The 22490-nt window shown below is 41.2% G+C and overlaps 1 protein-coding gene and 1 pseudogene across 1 annotated transcript; both read left to right on the top strand.

Moving 5' to 3' along the window:
* The first annotated feature begins 1412 nt into the window (after nt 1–1412).
* On the top strand, nt 1413–7608 carry LOC148696354 (uncharacterized). The gene is made up of 2 exons (XM_088696207.1): nt 1413–3061; nt 7538–7608. The coding sequence occupies exons 1-2, from the start codon at nt 1609–1611 to the stop codon at nt 7606–7608; spliced, it is 1524 nt and encodes a 507-aa protein (XP_088552333.1). The 5' UTR covers nt 1413–1608.
* A 2754-nt stretch (nt 7609–10362) lies between these two features.
* Nucleotides 10363–11076, top strand: LOC148696353 (uncharacterized; annotated as a pseudogene).
* The last annotated feature ends 11414 nt before the right edge of the window (nt 11077–22490 follow it).

The raw sequence follows: 22490 nt of genomic DNA, 5'->3' as shown, positions 1-22490 counted from the left end.
GCCGGCGACGTCGCCGGCGATCGAATGAAGAAGGCGACGGAATATTCCGTCAATTCTGACGGAATATTCCTAACGCCGTTAACGGATCCGGTTAGTTTTGACGGAATATTCCGTCAGTTTAACGGAATATTCCTGACGGCGTCTGTTGACACCGTCAGTGTGCCTGGCACGTGGCCGCGCGTGGGGGCGCGTGGGTCCGTGCCTGTCCTGGCGCGTGGGGGCGCGTGCGGGGTCCAAAAATTATTTTAAAAATATGGTTGTGATCCTGAGGTTGTGTAGAGCACGTTGGTATATTCATTTGTCCATTTTGAGTAATGTATGAGAAGTTTTTACGAGAATTGGGTTATGTGCTTTAAAGTTAACGTTTTTATAGTTGTTTCGCATTTAGGTGACACGTACCCCGAGGACGAGCGTGCACACGCGAGACAGGGGGGCTACGACCCTTCTACATACCAGTGAGTGGGCTTTTGTTTTCCGTATATACCTATATACATTTATATTCCCAGAAATTGATTTAAAAAGGGTTATTTGCCTTATGCCATGCATGTTATTATTATCGTTTATGCATCATTGCACGCATTAGTAGTGGCATACATATATATATGCATATTGGGTGCTGTGGACGCACAGGTAAGTGCCAGGTAAGTGGTATTCGCATTTACTTTCAGCAGTTGTTTGAGATGCCTAGAGAGCTCATAACCTGTACCCCCGGTGTTAGTGCTCCCGCCCTGAGCAGGGCACAGGCCTTCACGTGATGTTCACCTCCCGCACCTTAGGCTCAGCTTGGATCCAAGCTAGGTGCACAGGCCTGTCGTACAGACCACATTAGGTGGTTCCGACTCGTAGGTGACCCGCGATTATTCGCCCAGGCTTCACGTGATCGTAGCACTTATTTACACCCAGTCCTGTCGTACAGACCACTTTAGGTGGTTCCGACTCGTGGTCAGGTTCAGATATTGAGATTGAGATTAGAGCTCTATAGGCAGTCGTACAGGTCACGTTAGGTGACTCCGGCTGCCAGATTACACGATATGGATATGATTATACCTGAGCACTTGCATATCTTTATGAGATGTCGGCATGGCATATTATCGAGCATATGGCATATATTTGAGCATGCTTAACACATGTACTATGCGTATATATATTTTCTGGGAAGTATACAGGTTTTACGGCGAGGGGTTAGAATGTATTTTGCTAAATGATTTTCAAAGAGCTTTGTTTTTGCCCACTCACGCTTTTGTTTTGCGCCCCTCCAGGTTCTAGTTGCTTAGCCGTTGCGGTGGTTTCCCCAAAGGGTTTTTCGGCGTTTCTGACAGACACTCACCATTGTAGGGTCGCCTTCGAGCGTACCACTATTGTCGTTTCATTTGGACTGCTATAGACCTGCTCTGAATTATTGTACCGCACATACTAGCACTTATTCTAGTACTTTGTATGCTAGTTTTTAATTATTCGTACCTTTTATTACTACCTTATTAGCTTCCGCACGTGCACATGGCTACGTCACCTTCGTGTGACGGCCAGCACGCTCCGATCTCGGTCGGGGTGTGTCAGTTTGGTATCAGAGCCTAGGTTTGGCAGTCCTGTGTCCTTGTGAGTATTCTAATGATTTTGGTGTCTTCTGTCAGAATTATGCCTCCTCGTCGGGAACCACGTCGTACTTCCGAGTCTAACTTCCCCGATGTCGCTCAGTTGGGGGAAGTCTTCGCTACAGCCCTTCAGTCAGTGATGCGCCCTCCCCAGAGGACTCCTCTGGAGACTATGTATAATCTGAAGTTGGATAAGTTTAAGGGCAGTGAGGGGCATGAGAATGCAGAGCGCTGGCTAGAACACGTTGAGAAGACCTTCCGTGTATTGCATAACCAGGGAAATCTCCCTATGGAGAGGTGGGTCGAGACGACCACATGGTTCCTGGATACTGAGTCTGCAGCTTGGTGGGAGCAGGCGCTTCGTAGGTTGACTCCAGAGCAGAGGACGGATTGGAATGTTTTTACAGATTTGTTCAAAAGGAGGTATGTGCCCCCTGAGTACATCGATAGAAAGAAACAGGAGTTTACTGAACTGAAGCAGCGGAAGATGTCGGCGAATGAGTACTACCGCAAGTTTACGGATTTGTCTCGTTATCATCCTGATGTCGCTGGTAATCCGGCGGAGATGCTCCGTCTCTTCCGCCAAGGTACTAAGAAGAAATGGCGTTCGATGGCGACTGCTGTCCACAGCGGGACTTACCAGGACTTCTATGAGATATTGTTGAGGATCGAAGACTCTGAGAATATGTCGAGCGATAGTGATGAAGGGAAAGACGGCAATTCGAAGAAAGACGACAAAGGTAAAGGTCAGGTATCGCTCGGGCCCCGTCAGACTCAGAACTTCAAGAGGGGTGGTGCTAGCTCGAGTTCTTCGAGTGGTGGCTTCAGTGCCACTGGACAGGGCCGTGGAGGTAGATTTTCTGGTGGCGCTAGAGGCCAGAGGCAGGGCGATGGTGGGCGAGGCAGAGCCCCAGTTTGTCGCAGGTGTAACAACCGGCATTTCGGCGAGTGTAGACGTGGTAGCAGTGGTTGCTTCACGTGTGGACAGGTGGGACATAGAGCGGCGAATTGTCCCCAGGGCCAGCAGCAGCAGAAACCGCAGCAGACCTTTATGCCACCACCTGCACCACTTCAGCAGATCCAGGGTCCTAGTAGTTACGGCCAGGCGGGCCGAGGTGGTGCTTACCACTATCAGGGTGATGCTGTCCCTTATGCTCCGGGGCAGTATCAGTACCCCCAGGATCCCTATTCCCAGGGTGGCTATCCTCAGTATTCGGGCGGCTATATGCCGTATCCTCCAGCTCCAGTAGGTGGTTCTCAGTGGTATCAGGGAGGACGGTATCAGCAGGGTGAGATTGCCACTAGCAGTGCAGGGTCTTCGAGACAGTCGGGTCAGCCCAGTCAAGGGCGTGGTGCTCAGGGACGCGGCGTTCAAGCGAGTAGAGGCCGCGGCGGGCGTCAGCAGGGACAGGGGCGTCTTCACAATATTTCTCTGCAGGACGCACAGAACAACCCAGACTTGATTATGGGTACGTTGAACATTCTTGGTTGTTTTGCTAGAGTCTTAATTGATTGTGGAGCTACACATTCCGTAATTTCTCATACTTTTGCTCAAGTGACGCAACCTCGCCCCACACCTCTAGGGTACGATTTAGAGTTCGCTATGCCTAGAGGAGAGAGATGTGTTGTAGATTGTGTTTACCCAGGGTGTCCAGTGATCGTAGAGGGTGTTGCCTTGTCAGCTGATCTTATCCCGTTAGATATTGTGGATTTTGATGTGATTCTGGGCACGGATTGGTTACACTTCTATCGTGCCAACATTGACTGTTACGGGAAAGTAGTTACGTTTCACCGACCTGGACTACCTGAGGTTACTTTTGTGGGTGAGCAAAGTGGGGTGAGACATGGTGTTATTTCGGCGCTGCGAGCGAAAAAGTTATTGTCTAAAGGTTGCCAGGGGTACCTAGCACATGTGGTGTTGGATGAGGCCGCTCCTAGTAGAGTTGAGGATGTGAGAGTGGTCAGACACTTTCCTGACGTTTTTCCGGAGGATTTACCTGGTCTACCCCCGGATCGAGACGTAGAGTTCACCATTGAGTTACTTCCAGGTACTAATCCTATTTCTCTAACTCCATATCGTATGGCTCCCGCGGAGTTAAGGGAATTGAAAGTTCAGCTGCAGGAGTTAGTGGATAAGGGATTTATTCAGCCTAGTACTTCGCCTTGGGGTGCTCCAGTTCTGTTTGTGAGGAAGAAGGATGGAACTTTGAGACTGTGCATCGACTACAGGCAACTGAATCGGGTGACGATTAAAAACCGTTATCCATTGCCTCGTATCGATGACTTGTTTGATCAGCTGAGAGGTGCTTGTGTATTTTCCAAGATAGACTTGAGGTCTGGTTATTATCAGCTGAAGATCAGTAGGGATGATGTCCCTAAGACGGCGTTCAGAACTCGTTACGGTCATTACGAGTTTCTGGTTATGCCATTTGGTTTGACGAATGCACCAGCCGCCTTTATGGATTTGATGAACCGGGTGTTCCAACCTTACTTGGATAGATTTGTTATTGTCTTCATTGACGATATTCTGGTGTATTCTAAGTCGAAAGCGGAGCATGTTCGACATCTTACTTTGGTGTTGAAGAGGTTGAGGGAACACCAGCTATATGCTAAGTTTAGCAAGTGCCAGTTTTGGTTAGATCAAGTTGCGTTCTTGGGGCACATCATTTCTGCTCAGGGTATTTTGGTCGACCCTCAGAAGGTTGCAGCTGTAGAAAGTTGGGAGCAACCGCGAACCGTCACCGAGGTGAGAAGTTTCCTTGGATTGGCGGGGTACTATCGGAGATTTGTTAAGAATTTTCGGTGATTGCCTTGCCGTTGACGAGGTTAACGAGGAAGGATATTAAATTTGAGTGGGATGATAGGTGTGAGCAGAGTTTCCAGCAGTTGAAGCATTGCCTCACTCATGCACCTGTTTTGGCACTCCCAGACGATAGTGGTGATTTTGAGGTTTACAGCGATGCTTCTTTGAATGGTCTGGGATGTGTATTGATGCAGCATGGTAGGGTGATTGCTTATGCCTCGCGGCAGTTGAAACCTCATGAGTCGAATTACCCTACCCATGATTTGGAGTTGGCTGCTATCATCTTTGCGTTGAAATTGTGGAGACACTATCTTTACGGAGAGAAGTGCAGGATCTTTACAGATCACAAGAGTCTCCAATATCTCTTTACTCAGAAGGAACTTAATCTTCGCCAGCGGAGGTGGTTGGAGTTGCTCAGCGATTACGATTGCACGATTGATTATCATCCTGGTCGTGCGAACGTAGTGGCTGATGCACTTAGCAGGAAGTCTCAGGGTCGCATTAATGCGTTGTACGCTAGTCGTATTCCTCTATTGGCGGACTTGCGTGCTACGGGAGTGAGGTTAGAAACCGAAGATCGAGATGTGGCGTTACTTGCTAATTTTCAAGTTAGGCCAATACTTGTTGATCGGGTGCTTGAGATTCAGGTAGCTGATCTGGAGACTCAAGAACTTATTCAAGCTCGAGAGCAAGGAAAGAGGCGAGATCTCAGAGTTCGAGATTCGGATGGCATGTTAATGCTAGAAGGTAGAATGTTCGTGCCTAATAGTGTGGAGTTGAAGAAGGAAATTCTCGATGAAGCACATATCTCGGCTTATGCCATGCATCCAGGAGCTACTAAAATGTACCATACCATTCGACCATTTTATTATTGGCCGGGTATGAAGAGGGAGATAGCCGAGTATGTGAGCAGGTGTGCTGTTTGTCAGCAGGTTAAAGCAGAGAGGAAGAAGCCGTTTGGATTGTTGCAGCCACTTCCCGTTCCAGAGTGGAAATGGGAAAATATCACAATGGATTTTGTGTACAAGTTGCTGCGTACACAAAATGGCTTTGACGGTATTTGGGTGATAGTTGATCGACTCACTAAGTCGGCTCATTTTATTCCAGTGAGAGAGAAGTATTCTTTGAGCCGTTTAGCGGAGTTGTTCATCTCGAAGGTGGTGAAGTATCATGGTGTCCCAGTGAGTATTGTCTCGGATCGTGACCCACGGTTCACATCCAAGTTTTGGGTGGCTTTTCAGGAAGCTTTGGGCACGAGATTACTTTATAGTACGGCGTATCATCCCCAGACTGATGGACAGTCAGAGAGAACTATTCAGACTTTGGAGGATATGCTGCGAGCTTCGGTGTTGCAGTTTGGTGATGCTTGGCACCAGCGGTTAGATTTGATGGAATTTGCTTACAACAATAGTTTTCATTCGAGCATTGGCATGGCGCCATTTGAGGCCTTGTATGGCAGAGCTTGTCGCACACCGTTGTGTTGGTCAGAGGTTGGAGAAAGAGTTTTAGTGGGTCCGGAGATTGTCGAGGAGACTACTCGGAATGTTCAGGTAATCAAGTCTAACTTGAAAGCAGCTCAGGACAGGCATGCTACAGACAGAACATATGAGGTTGGAGATTGGGTATTTCTGAAGCTTTCACCGTGGAGAGGTGTTGTGCGGTTCGGAAAGAAAGGGAAGTTGAGCCCCCGGTACATTGGACCATACGTGGTCACAGAACGAGTCGGTGAGGTAGCTTACAGGTTGGAGTTACCTCCAGAGTTGGCTAGAGTGCATAATGTTTTTCACGTGTCTATGCTCCGACACTATGTTGCTGATCCATCTCATGTGATACCTCCTCAACCGCTTGAGATTAACCCAGATTTGACGTATGATGAGGAACCGGTGACGATCATTGATTGGAAAGAGAAGAGTTTGAGGAACAAGACGGTGAATTTGGTGAAGGTTTTGTGGAGGAACCATTCAGTTGAGGAAGCAACGTGGGAGACAGAAGATCGAATGAGGGATTTGTATCCTCGTTTGTTCTTTGACCACTAGGGGCTGTTACTTGGTTATTTTGAATTTCGGGACGAAATTCTATTAAGGTGGGAAGGTTGTGACATCCCGTCCCGGAACTTTCGAAACGCACGTGTGAAATTACGATTTTTGCCCCTAGTTCGTTTTTTTTGTCACGTTGTGGGTTGTTTGTGTGGGGTGGTAGGTGTTGGACCACTCACACACACACACTGTCACACTCTCCCTCTCCCTCTGCCTCTGTCCCGTGTCTCTCTCTCTCTCTCTTCCTTTCTTCTTCTTCTCCCTTCGAAGTACGGACAAACATCAAAAACGCTCAAACCACCACAGATCGAAGGAACCAACTACACCATTCGACTCGTGAGGTCGAGACGAGCTCAGCCATACCCTTTTCAGGTGAGAGACACTTCGTTTTCACGTCGTTTCATCAATGGCCGAATTGAGTACTGTTCATGCAAGATTTGTACATTGATTTTTTGGGCTTTTGAAGCTTGTAGATGTGTTGGTGAGGTCCCAAGGAGCCTCGGGGTGCTTCGTTGGACAAAATTGGACGTCGGGATCGTCCTGTTCGAAGTTGGCCGGTTTTGAAGAATTTGCACAGGTATAATCTCTTAGTTTTAGCCCTTAAAACTTGTTGGGACATGTTCTACTAGTCTAGGGCTTTCATTTGGTCCAAGAATCACGAAAAACGGATGAAAATTGAGCGAGAAAACCCAAGTTGCAGGTTTTCCCAGTTTCCGGCGCCGGCGACGTCGCCGGCGATCGAATGAAGAAGGCGACGGAATATTCCGTCAATTCTGACGGAATATTCCTAACGCCGTTAACGGATCCGGTTAGTTTTGACGGAATATTCCGTCAGTTTAACGGAATATTCCTGACGGCGTCTGTTGACACCGTCAGTGTGCCTGGCACGTGGCCGCGTTTGGGGGCGCGTGGGTCCGTGCCTGTCCTGGCGCGTGGGGGCGCGTGCGGGGTCCAAAAATTATTTTAAAAATATGGTTGTGATCCTGAGGTTGTGTAGAGCACGTTGGTATATTCATTTGTCCATTTTGAGTAATGTATGAGAAGTTTTTACGAGAATTGGGTTATGTGCTTTAAAGTTAACGTTTTTATAGTTGTTTCGCATTTAGGTGACATGTACCCCGAGGACGAGCGTGCACACGCGAGACAGGGGGGCTACGACCCTTCTACATACCAGTGAGTGGGCTTTTGTTTTCCGTATATACCTATATACATTTATATTCCCAGAAATTGATTTAAAAAGGGTTATTTGCCTTATGCCATGCATGTTATTATTATCGTTTATGCATCATTGCACGCATTAGTAGTGGCATACATATATATATGCATATTGGGTGCTGTGGACGCACAGGTAAGTGCCAGGTAAGTGGTATTCGCATTTACTTTCAGCAGTTGTTTGAGATGCCTAGAGAGCTCATAACCTGTACCCCCGGTGTTAGTGCTCCCGCCCTGAGCAGGGCACAGGCCTTCACGTGATGTTCACCTCCCGCACCTTAGGCTCAGCTTGGATCCAAGCTAGGTGCACAGGCCTGTCGTACAGACCACATTAGGTGGTTCCGACTCGTAGGTGACCCGCGATTATTCGCCCAGGCTTCACGTGATCGTAGCACTTATTTACACCCAGTCCTGTCGTACAGACCACTTTAGGTGGTTCCGACTCGTGGTCAGGTTCAGATATTGAGATTGAGATTAGAGCTCTATAGGCAGCCGTACAGGTCACGTTAGGTGACTCCGGCTGCCAGATTACACGATATGGATATGATTATACCTGAGCACTTGCATATCTTTATGAGATGTCGGCATGGCATATTATCGAGCATATGGCATATATTTGAGCATGCTTAACACATGTACTATGCGTATATATATTTTCTGGGAAGTATACAGGTTTTACGGCGAGGGGTTAGAATGTATTTTGCTAAATGATTTTCAAAGAGCTTTGTTTTTGCCCACTCACGCTTTTGTTTTGCGCCCCTCCAGGTTCTAGTTGCTTAGCCGTTGCGGTGGTTTCCCCAAAGGGTTTTTCGGCGTTTCTGACAGACACTCACCATTGTAGGGTCGCCTTCGAGCGTACCACTATTGTCGTTTCATTTGGACTGCTATAGACCTGCTCTGAATTATTGTACCGCACATACTAGCACTTATTCTAGTACTTTGTATGCTAGTTTTTAATTATTCGTACCTTTTATTACTACCTTATTAGCTTCCGCACGTGCACATGGCTACGTCACCTTCGTGTGACGGCCAGCACGCTCCGATCTCGGTCGGGGTGTGTCAATGGACTTATGCCTTAAACGATAATTGAGCTACGAGAATAAGGCGCTAAACTCAAATTGTTTGAACCTTGGGAATGTGTTTTAATTTCTATTTCAATTGGACCTTATCATGTTTGACATTAATCTATCTCTCCCTCTTAGTATGTGTAATTTGTAGGAATTTGTACAAATCGGTTTGTAATTCTTATTACTTCTTAATCTCTTTTAGTTAGTTGATTCCCTCTAGTACTAGACTAGAGTTTCTTTAACTATTGGTAAGGAGACATATTTAAAAGAGGGTTTTGACATGAGATAAAAAAGATTAAATGGGTCCAACGCCCTAATTAGCAATGAATCATTGTCTTTCATTTCTAATGGCTCAATCAAAAATGTTTTAATTGAATTGAAAGCACGTAATTAAATTGACACAACCTCCCCGAGATCTTATTCAACAATGTTGGCTCGTTGTTGAATTAACCAATAAGTCTATGGTCATCCAAGAGCCTAAGATGACTATAAAGTCCAATTTCAAGGGAATGCAAAAACCGTAGTAGTAGTAGTTACTTCCAATATTTGAAAAATTAGTTTTTGATATTGATTTGTTTTTTCTCAAAAAAAATAGTGGGAGTATCATACGCTACTAAACTATAATGAATACAATTAGTAGTTATATGTATCTCCAATATTTTGAAAAATGTTTTGATATTGATTTGTTTTATGAAAATGAATAGTGGGGATATTGTATGCTACTAATTTCATTAAACTTTGGACTAGTAGTTATAATAGGACACAATTTATTTGAATGTGTTTAAATAAATAAAATTGATGAGACCTTAAAATCCCTCAATCAAATACAATATTAAGTTGAAAGCGTAAGAGTGCTTTGAACACTTTTTTCGTGGCCTTCCACCATGGTAGGCTCCAATCGTTTATGACTTGTACACCGCCTTCACCCTATCATGGGGGAGTGCAAAGTGCATGCTTATACTCAGGAGGAATCTATTTAAAGACATTTGATGTGGTGAAAATAGGCAACGAGTGTAACCAACATCGTATCATCGTGAGGTTATACTTGGACCCCTATCTAAACCGGCATGGTGGGTAAGAACTTAACTAAGAAGAAATGGTGCCAACATCGTATCATCGTGAGGCATTATTCTCTAGAGCCCAATAAGATAGGTAATCACAAGAGGTTGTTGTGAATGGGTAAGTATACCCTCTCATTATTATTTTTGCTAGCCGACATCGTATCATCGTGAGGTGGGCTTGGTAATAGTGAGCCTCCTATAACCTGCTAGGAGCTTTCTTTGAAATCTCCCGGATTCCATCTTGAGGGATATGGAATTTGCCAAAAATGGTGGGTGGTGTCATTCGGTTCAAAGACCCGAATCGTGTGACTTAATCAACAATCAAACTAATTTATTTTATTGTTTATGTATTTAGATATGGTTGGAAGCACACTCACGAAAATACTCGACAAACATTGCCTAGAGGGGCACAATTTCCCATCATGGTATCGTAATGTCAAGATTCTCCTAACATTGGAGAAGATTGTTTACGTACTAGACAAAGCTCCACCTCACATACCTCTTGGCCCTTCAGCCACTGAGGATGAACGTGCTAAGTTTGACAAGCACATTGAGGATGACACACAAGCCAAGTGCTATCTGTTGGCTTCCATGAATGAGGAGCTATAGAGACAGCACGAGGGCATGGACAGTGCATTTTCCATAATACTCCATCTTACGGAGTTATATGGTGAAGGGACGCTCAACCGTCGTTTTAGCACTGTCTGTGAACTTGTGAAGACCAAGATGGTCAAGGGGGCTCCAGTGCATCTACATGCACTGAAGATGATAGGATTCATTGAACAACTGGAGAACCTAGGTACTCCACTTGACAGGGAATTGGCCCAGGACTTTATATTGGCTTCTCTTTCTGATTCATTCTCACAGTTCGTAATGAACTACAATATGAATAAAATGGATAGTACTCTCTCTGAGTTACTAAACATGTTAGTAACTGCTGAGAAAACTATGATGAAAGAGAACGTTGTAGGGACTTCTGCAGTAGCCTACAACAAGCCATCCTCTTCTAAGTCTAAGCTGCAAGGCAAAGGCAAAGGGAAGGAGAAGAAGTCACCCACTCTTAAGCCGAAAGGGGGAGTGAAGAAAAAGAAGGCAATGGAGCCCAAGGGGGCTTGCCACCACTGTGGAAAGGAGGGGCATTGGAAGAGGAATTGCAGGTTATACCTTGCAACTCTTAAGGACAAGCCACAAGGTATGGTTTATGTTCTTATCTTCAATTCTAATTGTTAGATCTTCTAAATATTTATATTTGATATAAAGTGCTAATCACTTGTATAATTGTATATAGGTGGAGGAGCTAAGTAGAAGAGGAACAAGCAAAGAAAAGAGTGGAGAAGGGTTCGGTCACCATGTTTTTGCTTACTACTTGGGAAGTTTGTTTAGGCATTTAAAGATTGTCTTTAAACTTTCTTATTGTGTTAAGAACTTATTATGTGGCTTCATATGATGGAAGACCACTATTAATGCCTAAATGTTTGAAGGTACTTAAATAAGTCTCTAAATGTTTAGAGCTAATTCCTTTTAAGTTAAACATTGTGAATGTTTGTGTTATCATATTAATGTAATGTGATGAATGCCTTCTAATAAATAAAATATTTCCTTAAAGTAATGTTATGAATTGAATATTGTCTTGTTGTATCCTAGATGAGATACATGATTATAATGATATTAGAAATAAGAAAAACGTTTCTTATATGGTTATCACTTAAACCACAATAATCAAGATCACTCTTGATTCAATTAGTAGTTTTGAACAATTAATTGGACATTCTTAAAATTGTTTTAAAATGTCAAGTGTGTTAGTGATTAAACCAAAAATGAAGTGTCTAAATCAATAAAATGTTTAAAGATTTTAGTCACTTAATAACAAGACATCAACTTAGTGAAGAGTGAAACAAATGAGCTTGAAAGGTTTTAAAGCTACTACACAATGTCCTCAACCCGTATACTCCACGTTTATACATTTTTTTGAATGTATGAAATGATTTCTCATTAAAGTCATGAGAAATAGTGGGAGGTGAGAAATTGGATATAAACTTGAATATGATTGGTTTATAGTTGTCTAAAGAATAATAGTACTTGACTATTATTGAGAGTTTATAATTTTAATTGTTAAAAGACTCAAGCTCTACAAAACGTTAATATTCTATGTTGTGTAACATTCTAAAGAATAGTCTTTGAATGTAGGTTTCGTCAACCTAGCATAAAATGGTTATATGTTGGGAGTTGTCCATCATTCTCTTTTATGAGAACAAGCTAAATAACAAAGCATATGGACAAGTTGATGAAACAAAAGGGAATAGTTTCAAAATGAGTCACAACATATAGTTTAACAACAAGACAATCCGAATTCGTCACCTTATGTAACTATAACGCTCTATGTAGTTTTGATAAAGAATTATATCAACCACCTGGAAGGAATGGTTGAGTTTCTATATCCTTAGTAGAAGCCATGCTTTCACTAAAGACTTGGATAATTCTTATATGACTACATTAAAGTCTTAGTATGACTAAAACTTGAAGTATGGTGTATGACACCATTTAAATGATTCATTTAAATAACTTGCGTTAGCTAGCGTTGTTGATAGTCTCAAAATTGTTGAGACATCATTAATAAGCTAATGGATCTCAATGATTGTCAATAGATCCAAAACAAGTTAGTGGGAGCAATATGCATTCAAATCAAGAAAATTTAAGTGTTAAGTTTTTGAATGAATGCTAAGTTACAACAAGCCCAATGGGAGTGATGTCATAATTTGAGCAACAAGATATGAATAAAGTCTATTTGATAGACTTCATCAAACCTAGATGTTACTCGAAAAATGACAAGACATGACACGGTTAATTTTAAGTATAGACTTGAAATTGGACTTATTGATATAACAAAGGCTATCTCAAGGAAGTTATATGGGGAAATTAAATCTCAAATGTTGAAGATTTAAGAAAGCATTTTACTATATGATAGAAAATCACTTTCATAACCCTTATAATAAATGTGTCATAAAATCACAAAAGGGACACATGTATGGACTTGTGAGTAAATATCAAAAGGTGAAAAACCACATGGGTTGTCACTTTAAGATATTACTATATCCCAGGATCAGAACCATAGCAACTGAAAGAGTATTATTGCCTTTAAGAAAGGAACATCAGAGTGGGACTCTAGAAGCGTGCATTCACTTAGGTTATGAACCAAAGTGAAAATAATCCATTTTAAACAAATGGAACTTCATAATGAATGAAGTACTAATCGTATGAATATATTGATAGTATTGTACTACAATGGTCTCAAGGATTGGAGCAAAGTTTGTATAAAGTATACAAACGAAATATATGTCGATATATTGTTTTAGAAACTGCTTCAAAAGGTGTTTTGAATGGAAGGGGTTCTTTTAGAACCAATGATTGAATCCAAACCATAAGGACGTTAGTAGGATACTACGACGTAATGGGGCGATAGCTCAAGCCATGGAATCAAGGTCTCATCAAAGTATTCGAACACAAGAAAGAGAGATCATCAAAATGTTTTAGAAACATTTGATAAGTAAATCCCTTTTAAATTAAAAGGTGATTAAATACATAACCAAGTTAACCTACGAGCATAAGCTCACTCAACTAGCATGTATAAGTTACACTAGTGATTGACTTTAGTGCAAGTGGGAGATTGTTGGAAATATGCCCTGAAAGTCAATCTTTGGAAGAAACCTTTCAGGACAATGTAATGATGTATATATGACTCTTATACATCGGAAGGCAAAGATACTAATTAGGACTATCTCAATGAACGAAATATGTCCTAAATAATGAATCCATGGATAATGGATTGATGGAAGAAGTAATCTAATGATGATTAGACTACAGAGACCTTCTTCTCATAACCATTATGTCCAAAAAGGTTCCTGGTCATAGGATTGTCGGAGGGATACTGACAATGCATAGACCGGTACATACTATGTCTGCTTCAAATGGAAGGATGGAAAGTCTCATCCCATTCGTGTAGTGACACTAAGACAAATATGTAGGTGCCCATTAAGGGAATGAGTTCACTAAACACAATCGAACGAGAGTACTTGCATGGAAGTCTACTCACATGTCAAGCAAGTAACTCTGAAGGTTGGAATAATGTAAGTAATCCTTTGACCTGAGACATCATAGATGTCTAATGGTTAGGTCCTTGATCTTTGATCATGTCAAACGACATTCCATTGGAGTGTCCACGGCATTGTTGGGGTTAAGGTATCTAAACATGTAGGCATGTGAATGATCAACAAGGAATCTCTAATCCTCGTTATGAGAGGAAGAATACTCTGAGATATGATTCGGGAATCTTCGGCCGAAGTCTCGAGCGTAATAAAGGAAAACGTTCCTATGCGACTCAATTGAATCATATAAGAAAGCATAATCACATTAGGGGTTTGACATAGTATATCCATACCCTAGTGATGTGATTGAGAGTATTGTTTTAGAGAAGGATCGAATTACATTGTAATTCCAACTGAATAGGTTCTCCGAATGAACTTCTACATTAGCTTGGGTAGCCATGATATATGTTTAGATGTCACTCATGGCTTGTGAGTTCTTCTAGATGATTAAATGTAGTCATCAAAGAAGAAGGTGAATTAAAAGTAAGTTTTAATTCACTAAGTGGATGGATTAAATATAATCAATTGGATTGGTGCTAATCACCTCACTGCCTTGCTAATTAGAACCTAAAAGATTGTTCACCAATACACTCTTGTAGTGAGTAACTAATGGATGATGGAAATAATTAATTGGATTAATTAATGTTGTGATTAATTTAGAAAGTCTAAAGAAATCATAAAAGCGATAAAAGATCGTTTTGGGCTTAAAGAAATGTTCGGGTTTAATTGGGCCCATTGGGCCTAAACCCATTGGGCTTTTATTCAAGCATTGGATGACTTGAAATAATAAAAGCCCAAGGCCCAAACAACACTAAGAAGGCCGGCCAAAGAGAGGGAGATAGAAGGTCAATTGTTGACTTGTTTCTTTATGTTATAAAAAAAACTTTATAATGAAAGTTTCATAAGGGGTTTTTGTGTGTTCAAAACAACAAAAGAGAAAAGAAAATAACTCTCTCTAACACTCAAAGGGCCGGCCACCATAGGGGGATTTTAGCTAATCATTTTATCACCCCTTTGGTTATTCCTTCATCCTTCTCACTACACTAGTGGGTGAGGATCTTTATAGGTTTTCAATTTTGGAAACTTGAAGAGGACCTAGGAGCACTCATTCTCAACAAAGTGGAGGAGGCAAGGAGGGAGGCTAGGCTCAAGGAGTTCAAGGAGCAAAGAGCTTGGAGGTGGTCCATCCTTGGTCTAAGATCTAGATCAAGAGGTATAAAACTACTCCTAAACTTTGTTCTTCAATAAATTGTTTTTGATGCATCATAAATAAACCTATGAATCTTGAAGGGGATTTTCATGACTAGAGCTTTGATATTAATTGATGACATGCTTCCGCTGTTTTCGTATATAAATTTTGAATTGTATATGCATGCTAGTCAATAGAAATCCCACATAAATCTCATATTTTCCCTTCATTATTACCTTCAGTGATTCAGGCACCCGTTCTTGAACTTAAACCATTGCCAAGTCACTTGAAGTATGTCCATTTGGGAGACAAAGAAAGGTTGCCCGTCATTGTTTCTTCATCACTCACGGCAATGGAGGAGGAGAAATTGGTTCGCGTGTTGAAAGAGCACAAAACAGCCATAGGATGGACCTTGGCCTATATTAAGGGAATTAGCCCTACAACATGCATGCATCGCATACTTCTAGACGAGGGGGCTAAACCAACTCGAGAGGCTTAACGTCGGCTCAACCCTCCAATGATGGAAGTTGTGAAGAAAGAGGTTATCAAATTACTTGATTGCGGAGTGATTTATCCTATCTCGGATAGCCGTTGGGTTTCACCAATTCAAGTAGTGCCAAAGAAATCCGGAGTGACGGTGGTGAAGAATGCTGAGAATGAGCTTGTGCCAACACGCATCCAAATGGGTTGGAGAGTTTGCATCGATTATAGGAAGCTCAACGCCACCACAAGGAAGGACCACTTCCCTTTGCCGTTCATTGATCAAATGCTTGAAAGGTTAGCCGGTCATTCTTTTTATTGTTTTCTTGATGGATATTCGGGATATAATCAAATTGTCATAGCTCCGGATGACCAAGAAAATACCACTTTCGCGTGCCCTTTTTGTACTTTTGCTTATCGTCGCATGTCATTCGGTTTATGCAATGCACCGGCCACCTTTCAAAGATGCATGGTAAGTATATTTTCAGATTTTGTGGAGAAAATAATTGAAGTTTTTATGGATGATTTTAGTGTATTTGGAGACTCGTTTGTCGATTGCTTACATAATCTCACTTTAATCTTAGAACGATGCATTGAAACTAACCTTATTTTAAATTGGGAAAAATGTCATTTCATGGTAAAACAAGGTACAGTTTTAGTGCATATAATTAGGGCATATAATTTCGGCCAAAGCAAGAAACAAGGAACCTTATCTTATCCTATCCTAACCAACCTTATCCTTTCCTAACTCTAACATTATCCTATCCTATCCTATCCAAATCAGGTTAGGACTTAAACTTAGCTACTTAGAGGGAATTAATTACACATTTAAACACCTATTTCAGTTTCTAGAAACCTTATCTCATCCATATAAACATGCCGCACCAAAACCTTCAAGAATTCCCTAAGTCCTAGCCGCACTAACCATTCCATTTCCCATTTGATTTCTGCCTTGAATTAACCCTTTTTCAATGGGATTGTGCAATCCTTCTCCTTCACTAAGTGTGCCTAATTAGCCTATATAAACAGCCCTATGCCGCACCATTCATTCATCCACTCACTCATTCATTCATTCATACTTTCATCCATCAAACGCCACAATCCATTCTACAACACCCTAGTGCCGCAAGCAAGGAAGCAAGGACATGAGGACTTGTGCAATCTGCCATCCAAGGGAGTGTCGTGCATGCCATTGGAGTGTGGAGCGTTTTTCTTGGTTCTTTCTATCCTTAGTCTTAGTTCAATGTTTAAATTTAATTATCTTTGTTTTGCGAACATGAGGAACTAACTTCTTTTTAGTTAGAGGAGAATTTGAAGCCATGATTATATGTTTTATATGAATTAATTACGTCTGGTTATTATTTCATAAGACATGAATGTGATTTGCTTATCTAAGTTATTAAAACTGGTTTATGTATGTGGGTTGGGGGTTAACACTTAAGTTGTATGCATAAACTTGATGCTAGAGTATAGGAGGGTTTCACGTAATTGTTATTCACTTATATTCACAAGTAGTGGAGGTTGCTAGTCACAATCGCGTTAAGTAAATCCTTGGTATGAATCTCATGCGTTTCATAGTGATAAGTGCCTTGTCAACGCTTATAGTTATGAGTGCCTTGTCAACGCTTATAGTTTTCACAAAGCTTAATGACTTTTGATATGTATCTTTTTATGCATCTCATATAAAGAACTTGAAAAAGATAATTTGGTTGTAATGCGTTTTCATTCAATTCAATGAAATAAGGAAAACTTGAGGGTTAGTTGTGCGATGCAACTAATTGGGGGCGTTGTCATTTATAGTCTAAAGGAGTAATAACTGGACATTGGTTCATATGCATATATCATGTGTGGAGAAGGACCCTCTAACTAGCCTTCCACCCATTTACTTTACTTAAATTCGTTTTTTCAAAAGTGTTTTCTACAAAGTTTTTGTTTTGAGTCTAAAATTCGTCAAAAACAATCCCCATGTTATTTAGTCTTCATATTTGAGTCAAAACTTGAGTCGTTTGAGTCAAGTCAAGTCCTATTTTCGTCCAAAACCTTTATTGAGTCCAAAAGTGAGTCTTTTTGAGTATTGGTTTATGTTTTAAGTGTCTAAAGTTAGTTTTGAGTCCATAGAGTCTAGTTTAGTGTTTTTGAGTCTTATTTACATAGATTAGCATCACTAGTTAATCCCCGGTCTAGAACGATCCCTATTTACATATCTACTACAATTGTCACAAATAGGGTTTAATTTGTGTGTCAAGTTAATTTTCACATCAAATTTTGGCGGCATTGTCGGGGATTAGCAAACTTGCTAATCCCTTTTGTTTGTGTAGTGTCTTTTTAGTGTCTTTGTGTTTTCTTTTAAGTGTGCCATGCATTTTGAATAGATTGCTGATTTGGTTGAGTTCTTTATTTTCAGGTACTAGTTTATGACTCGTCGTTCTCAACCTATTCGTGCAAACATATTGGATTTTGACGACGATTTTGAACGAAGTTTGGGAAGAGAGAGGAAACAACCGGAACCTTATCCACCTAGTTCAAGTTCAAATTCCGAATTTGAATTTGAAGAAGAAGAAAGCATGGCGGCGGACAATAGAACAATCAAAGAACTTTCGGCCTCGGGACTAGACAATGCCGTACCTTTGTGCATTCAATATCCTATGGCTGCCCAAGGCAAGACCGATGATTTCGAATTGAAGGCTAGCTTGTTGCATCACATTCCCAAATACCATGGGTTGTCCATGGAAGATCTAAACAAGCATCTTAAGGAGTTTGAAGTGGTATGTTCGAGTATGACACCCATCAATGTCGATGGGAACATTTTGAAGATGAAGGCCTTTCCATTCTCTCTTTTAGAAAAGGCTAAAGATTGGCTATACGAATTGGCACCTGGAACCGTCACTTCTTGGGAAAGCATGAAGCGGGCATTCTTAGAGAAATTCTTCCCAACTTCAAGAGTGATTCTTTTGAGGAAGAAAATAAGTGGCATTCAACAAAACCAAGGAGAGTCTTTTCCGGCATATTATGAACATTTCAAGACTCTAGTTGCATCATGCCCTCAACATCAAATGAAGGAAGAACTTTTAATTCAATATTTCTACGAGGGGCTTCTTCCAATAGAGAGACAAATGCTAGATGCCTCGGCGGGAGGTGCTTTGGTTGACAAAACGCCCGTGGCTGCCAAGGTTTTAATTGCAAATAGAGCGTTGAATGCACAACAATATGAAGGTGTTGGTCAAAGAGACACCTCACGGCAGCAAGTGAATGAGGTAAGTTCCCAATCCGACATTCAATCTCAATTAGCTAATCTTACTTCTATTGTGTCTCAGATGGCCGAAGGAATGAGGATACAAGGACCAATTGTATGTGGCGTATGTTCTATCCAAGGACATCCTTCGGACAAGTGCCCTCAATTGATTGAGAATGGGGGATGGGAAAGTGCAAATGCCATTGGATTTCCAAGCCAAAATCAGCCAAGGAATGATCCATATTCCAACACATACAATCCGGGTTGGAGAGATGATAGGGGCATATTTATGCACCTTAGTTTAGCTTGTTCTTGTGCATTTATAGTATTTTTCCTTAGTAAAGTAGTCTTTTAAGCTAGTTTTATGTATTTTCAGGATTTAAGGGCAAAGTATGCAAAAGGATGCATTTTGGAGCCTTTTGGAGCAAGTTAGAGCTTGGAATGGATATCATATGCTTGGAGCCAAGAGGATGGACGAAATTGAAGACTTGAAGATGATGATTCCTACTTGAGCAAGGTTTCCTAGTTGAAGTAGGAAAGTCCCTAATGGAAGATGGTTTCCTAGTTGAAATAGGATTCCTAGTTAAAATGGGTTTCCTAGTTGAAATAGGATTCCTAGAAGAACAAAGTTTCCTACTCAAATAAGGTTTCCTACTTGATGAAGGAAAGTCAAAATCCAAATGGTCTCAAGTGAAGCAACAAAGAAGTTTTCCAAGTCCAAGAAGGAAAAGGAGTCCAGGATGAAGAAGGAATGACGAAGACAAGGTTTCCTAATCCTAATAGGCAAAGTTTCCAAGTGCAATGAGGAGTCCTTATCCATTTAGGGCACTTTATCCATTTAGGATACCTTATCCTTGTTCTAGAAACCTTATCCATCCTTGCCGTGAGTTTTCCTTGCATTAGAGGGTTTCTAGAAGCCCTAATCTACCCTATCCTTTAGTGCCGCACCTATCCCTTCTAGAAGGCTGCTTTCCCTTGCCTTGCAAGGCATTCTAGAAGCCTTATCACCTCATCTCCTTACCTGCCGCACCTAGGAAGCATTATCCCTTTTTATTTCTGATTTCTAAGCCTATTTCCTTGTGGATTTGGGTTATTCAAGTCAATATCTGATTACCCTAGGGTTTTAAGTGCCTATATATACTCATATTAACCCCTAGATCAGAATACCACCTCTCATACACATTCATTCATTCCAGAAATTCGTCCAACCCTCTCCACACCTTTGCCGCAGCCACCAAACACCTTTCTCCTTAGTTTTAAAGCTTTGCCGCACCATCCCCTTCCCCTAAACACTACTACATCCCTCCATGACCATGCATCCATACACCTAAGGCCCTAAACTTGTCCCTAGACCTTTGCCGCACCAAGGAGGAAGAGAAGGAAGCTCGGAAGTTCATGCAATTCGAGTTCGCGTCGCTGGAATTTCTAGGTGTTTCTTTTCCTTTGAATTCAATGTTTAATTTCAATTCTCTTTGTTTTGTGCGTATGAGGAACTAAACCCCCCCCTTGGCTAGGGGGGGATTCGAAATACATGTTTATGCTTGCGATATGATTTGATTACTTCTAATTGCGTTTCATAAGTTGTGAATTCAATTTACTTATCTATGTGAATTACATTGATTTGTGTGTGTTGGTTGAGAGTGCACGCTTAATTATCATGCATAAATTGGATGGTAGGATATAAGGAAATTTCACCTAATCGTTATGGAATTATATTCACAAGTAGTAAAAGTTGATGATCTCAATTGCGTTAAGTAAATTCTTGGCATAAGTTTCATGCAATTCATAGTAACGAGTGCTTCGTCAATGCTTATGGTTTTCAAAGAACTTAATGATTCTTGCTTGTATCTCTATTATGCAATTCATGTAGGGAACTTGTGGGGAATGCTTTGGGTTGTCGTATGCAATCATCCAATTCAATAACGTTAGGAAAATCTGAGGGTTAATTAGTGCAATTCACGGTTAATCTGGGGCGTTGAGAATTCATGGGTTATTGAAAAGCAATTGGAAATCGTTTTATATGCAAGTATAACATGTGTGGAGATGAACCCCTTAGCTAGCTTTCCATCCATTCAGTTCCATCAAATTCGTTTTTACAATCTGTTCTAATTTAAAAAGTTTGTTTTGTTTTTAATTTCGTCTAAAACCAATCCCCCTTTACTTTGTTGAGTCATAGTAGTTAGAAATCACTTTAGTTTGTGTTTTTAAGTGTCTTAGGTCAAGTTAAAACCAATTTTCGTCCAAGTTGTGTCTAGTGTTCAAAACTGCCCAGATTGTGTTTTTAAGGTAGTTTTGAGTGTTTTGGTGCTGTTTTGAGTCTTTTGGTTTGTTTTGGTGTTTTAAAGTTTAGTTTTGCATTCTTTGAGTCTAGTATAGTGTTTTATATTGTGTTTTTACGTTTTTGAGTCAAATCCAAGTGATTAACAATCCCTCCTAATCCCCGGTCCAGAACGATCCCTACTTACATTCTTCACTACAATTGATAAAAAGAGGGTTTAATTTGTGTGCGTATAAATCTCGCATCAAGAGACCATCCAAACTTCAAGTGGAGGGAGCCTCAACAACCTCAACAACAAGGAGGCTTTAGGCAACAACGCCCGGGGTTTTACACCAAAACCTACGGCAATGATCCAATACCACCCCAATCTGCCCAAAACAATCAAGGTACGTCTTTAGATAATGCTACACTTCTTAAGTTACTTACCAATTTGTCTCAGGGGCAAGAAAATCAAACCAAAGCGATGCTAAACCAAGACAAAAGGGTGGACCACTTAGAGAAACAAATTGGGCAGATTGCAGAGTTTGTAGGACAATTCTGAGACCAAGGCAAGCTCCCTAGCTTAACCATTTGTTGGAAATGTGCCCTAAAACCAATCATATGATGATACTTTACGGACATTTCACAAAGTTAAACTAATGCAGTTTAAATGTAAAGGGCAAAGATTATTGTTTGAGCCGTCTCATATAAATGTTATATGCTTAAACGATAAGGTCCAAGGAATATGTGATTGGAAGAATGCGATCTAAAAAAGTTAGATTCATGAGACCATTCTTTCGTTGACACATCCTAAACGTTCCTGATCATAGGATTGTCAATTGGGCATTGACAGTCCGTTAAGATCAGTACGTGCTATGTCTTCTCTCAGGGAAAGTGACTAGTCTCGAGTCATTGGTGTGTGTGACATCAAGACAAGTACGTAGGTGCTCAATAGAGAATGAGTTCACTGAACACGATCAACGAAGAGTTCTCATATTCATGTCACATGAGAACTCATGGTTGGGATAATGCAAATTAGTCTTTTGACCTGAGGCATCACAATTGTCTTGTGGTTAGGTCCTTAATCTTTGATTATGTCAAAGTCACTCTATCAGGAGGGTGTCCACGGCATCGTTGGGGTTAAGCCACTTAGCCATGGAGGCAAGTGAATGCGCAACAAGGGATCTCTAACCTTCAAACTGTTTGAGGGAGAATACTCTATGATATGATTAAGAATCTTTGGCCAAAGTATGAATGAGATTTAGGAATGTGTTCCAAATCACATTCAAGGTAATCATATAAGCACAAGACTCACATTGGATAGTAGACATGAATAAACTATCAAACCAAACAATGTGGTCAAGAGTATTGTATTAGAGAAAGACCGTATTGCATTTGTAATCCTAAAACTGAATAGGT

Source organism: Pyrus communis, chromosome 6 (assembly GCF_041283825.1).
Source record: "Pyrus communis isolate YQ-2024b chromosome 6, ASM4128382v1, whole genome shotgun sequence".
Taxonomy (NCBI): domain Eukaryota; kingdom Viridiplantae; phylum Streptophyta; class Magnoliopsida; order Rosales; family Rosaceae; genus Pyrus; species Pyrus communis.
The sequence above is the reverse complement of the archived record's forward strand: the minus strand, read 5'-3'. Positions and strand labels throughout refer to the sequence as shown.